The following is a 2,122-nucleotide window of genomic DNA, read 5'->3' as shown; positions in this document are numbered from 1 at the left end:
GCTGCTGCCCCAGGCTGCGGCGAGCCCCCGAGCGGCGCCGGCGCCGGGCTCAGCCCCGGGGCGGAGCTGGCGGCGGCGCGGAGCAGAGGAGGCGGCGGAGAGGAGGCGCCGCGGCCGCCGCCCAGAGCCGGGGCTGGCGCGGGGCAGCGAGGCGCGGGCGGCGGAGCGGCGGCATGCGGCGGGGCCGGGGCGCAGGGCTGGCGGGGCTGGCCGCGCTGCTGCTGGGTGCGCGGGGCTGGCGGCGGGGGGCGGGCCGGGGCTCGGCCTGCGGGGGCCCCCGCGGGGCTGCCGTCCCCTCGGGCTTCTGCACGGAGCCCTGCTGCCGCGCCGGGCTCGCGTCCCTCCCTCCCTCTGCTGCCATCCCGCCTTCCCTGCGGAAACTCGCCGTGCTCTCGCTGTCCAGCCCTGCCCGCTGCCTCCTTCCCTCCGCCTTCTGCCGCGGAGCGCCTGCAGCCGCTCCTTCCCCGCTGCTGCTTCCCCTCGGGCTCCTTCCCCGCTGCTGCTTCCCCGCTGCTGCTTCCCCTCGGGCTCCTTCCCCGCTGCTGCTTCCCCTCGGGCTCCTTCCCTTTGTCCCTGTTTTTCTCCAGTGACTCCACCTGTCACTCTCGCGTTCGTATGTCTGCCAGCCGTTAACGGACACCTCCGTTAATGCACCTGTAGACATCCTCTGGAAACACTTCTCCCCCCGCCATGCCCGAATGTTCCCGACTGGGATTTGCCATGGCGAACGGCAGGCGGGGCAGGGCACAAAGCAGGTTTTGAGGATTCCCCCTTCTTTTTCTCCTCGGCAGTGGCTGTGGGCAGAGCCCAGGTGCAGCAGGAGCCGTCGGCAGAGACCACCGAGGACACCGGCATCGCCATCAACTGCTCACACCCCAGCATAGGGACAGGAGACTTCATCTACTGGTACCGCCAGCTCCCGGGCCGAGGCCCCGCACTCATCACGAGCGGTCACAAAGGGTCCAGAGAGGTGCAGGACCCTCCGGGGCGGATGTCGGTGGCGACAGACCGCCGGTCCAGCGCCCTGTGGCTCGCCCGGCCCCGGCGCAGGGACGCGGCGGTGTATTACTGCGCCGTGGGAGACACGGGGCTCGGAGCCGGGGCTGCGGCCGGGCACGAACCTCGGCGGCCGGGGCCGGGCGTGTGTGTCGGGGGCGGGGGGACAGCCCCGGCCGGGCCCGCCAGGGGGCGCTGCCGCCTCGGCCCGCCCGGCCGCGGGCGCTTCCCGCCACCGCCTGCGGCACCGGCACCGGCACCGGGATCAGCGGGTGCCCCTTGCAGTCGCTGCCCGGGCTCAGCACCTCTCCTCCTCGAGGGCTGCTGCGCATCGGTGCTCCGAGGCAGCAAACAGCCGCGCTTGGGCCGCGCTGCACGGGGAGCCTGAGAGGGTCTGTGCAAGGCAGCGGGGCGCAGCGTGTTTCCCACCACGCGCTCGTGCTTGCCCAGCACGGGGTCAGAGCCTTGCGGGTACCGTGGCGTCCCCTGGCCTGTCTGAAAAGGCCTGCCGGCATTGTCCCGCAACGCCTTCCCAGAGGGGACCGATTCCCATCCAGGCCACCTCAGGCTGCTTCTCCTCTTGCCAAGGATGCTGAGCTCTTCATGACTTTTAGGAGGGCCAAGTGACACCTCTAGGTCCTCCAAGTGCTGCCATGGCACAGGGAGTTCACGATGTCAAGAATAAAGCGAACGCAAATGCTCCAGCACGATGCTCAGCTTAGTGGGTGTCTCACCTTTGCCTGGCTGCCTTGGGCAAACACAGCAGCAGCTTCCACCCGGTAATTTTCCCCATCCCAAGGACGCACACAAAGATCTCAGCTTGGAGTTGTTATTAACACTAACAAGCTCCCTGGGCATTCAAATCAGGCAATTCCCTGCAGATCCTTGTGCATTTCTTCCTGTCAGGCTTTCCTTCCTGGAGATCTGCTGTGTCACCACCATCGTCCCCCAGATGCTGTCCCCAAGATTCCTTGCCAACAGAACAATCCTTTGTGTCTCCTGCTGTTATTTTCCTGCTTCTTCCTGGCTATGCCTGAGTTCCCGATCCTCTCAGCCATGGCCTTCAGTCATGGTGTCACCATACGCAAAGTGCTTGGCAAAAAGCACTGTCATGACAAAGAAGCTC

General features: G+C 67.4%; 1 protein-coding gene across 1 annotated transcript; it reads left to right on the top strand.

The window, feature by feature from the left end:
- Window positions 1–1,466, top strand: LOC130148317 (collagen alpha-1(I) chain-like). The gene is made up of 2 exons (XM_056336767.1): window positions 1–225; window positions 792–1,466. The coding sequence occupies exons 1-2, from the start codon at window positions 174–176 to the stop codon at window positions 1,382–1,384; spliced, it is 645 nt and encodes a 214-aa protein (XP_056192742.1). The 5' UTR covers window positions 1–173; the 3' UTR covers window positions 1,385–1,466.
- Window positions 1,467–2,122: the final 656 nt, after the last annotated feature.

This window comes from Falco biarmicus, chromosome 4, assembly GCF_023638135.1.
Source record: "Falco biarmicus isolate bFalBia1 chromosome 4, bFalBia1.pri, whole genome shotgun sequence".
Lineage (NCBI taxonomy): Eukaryota > Metazoa > Chordata > Aves > Falconiformes > Falconidae > Falco > Falco biarmicus.
The sequence above is the reverse complement of the archived record's forward strand: the minus strand, read 5'-3'. Positions and strand labels throughout refer to the sequence as shown.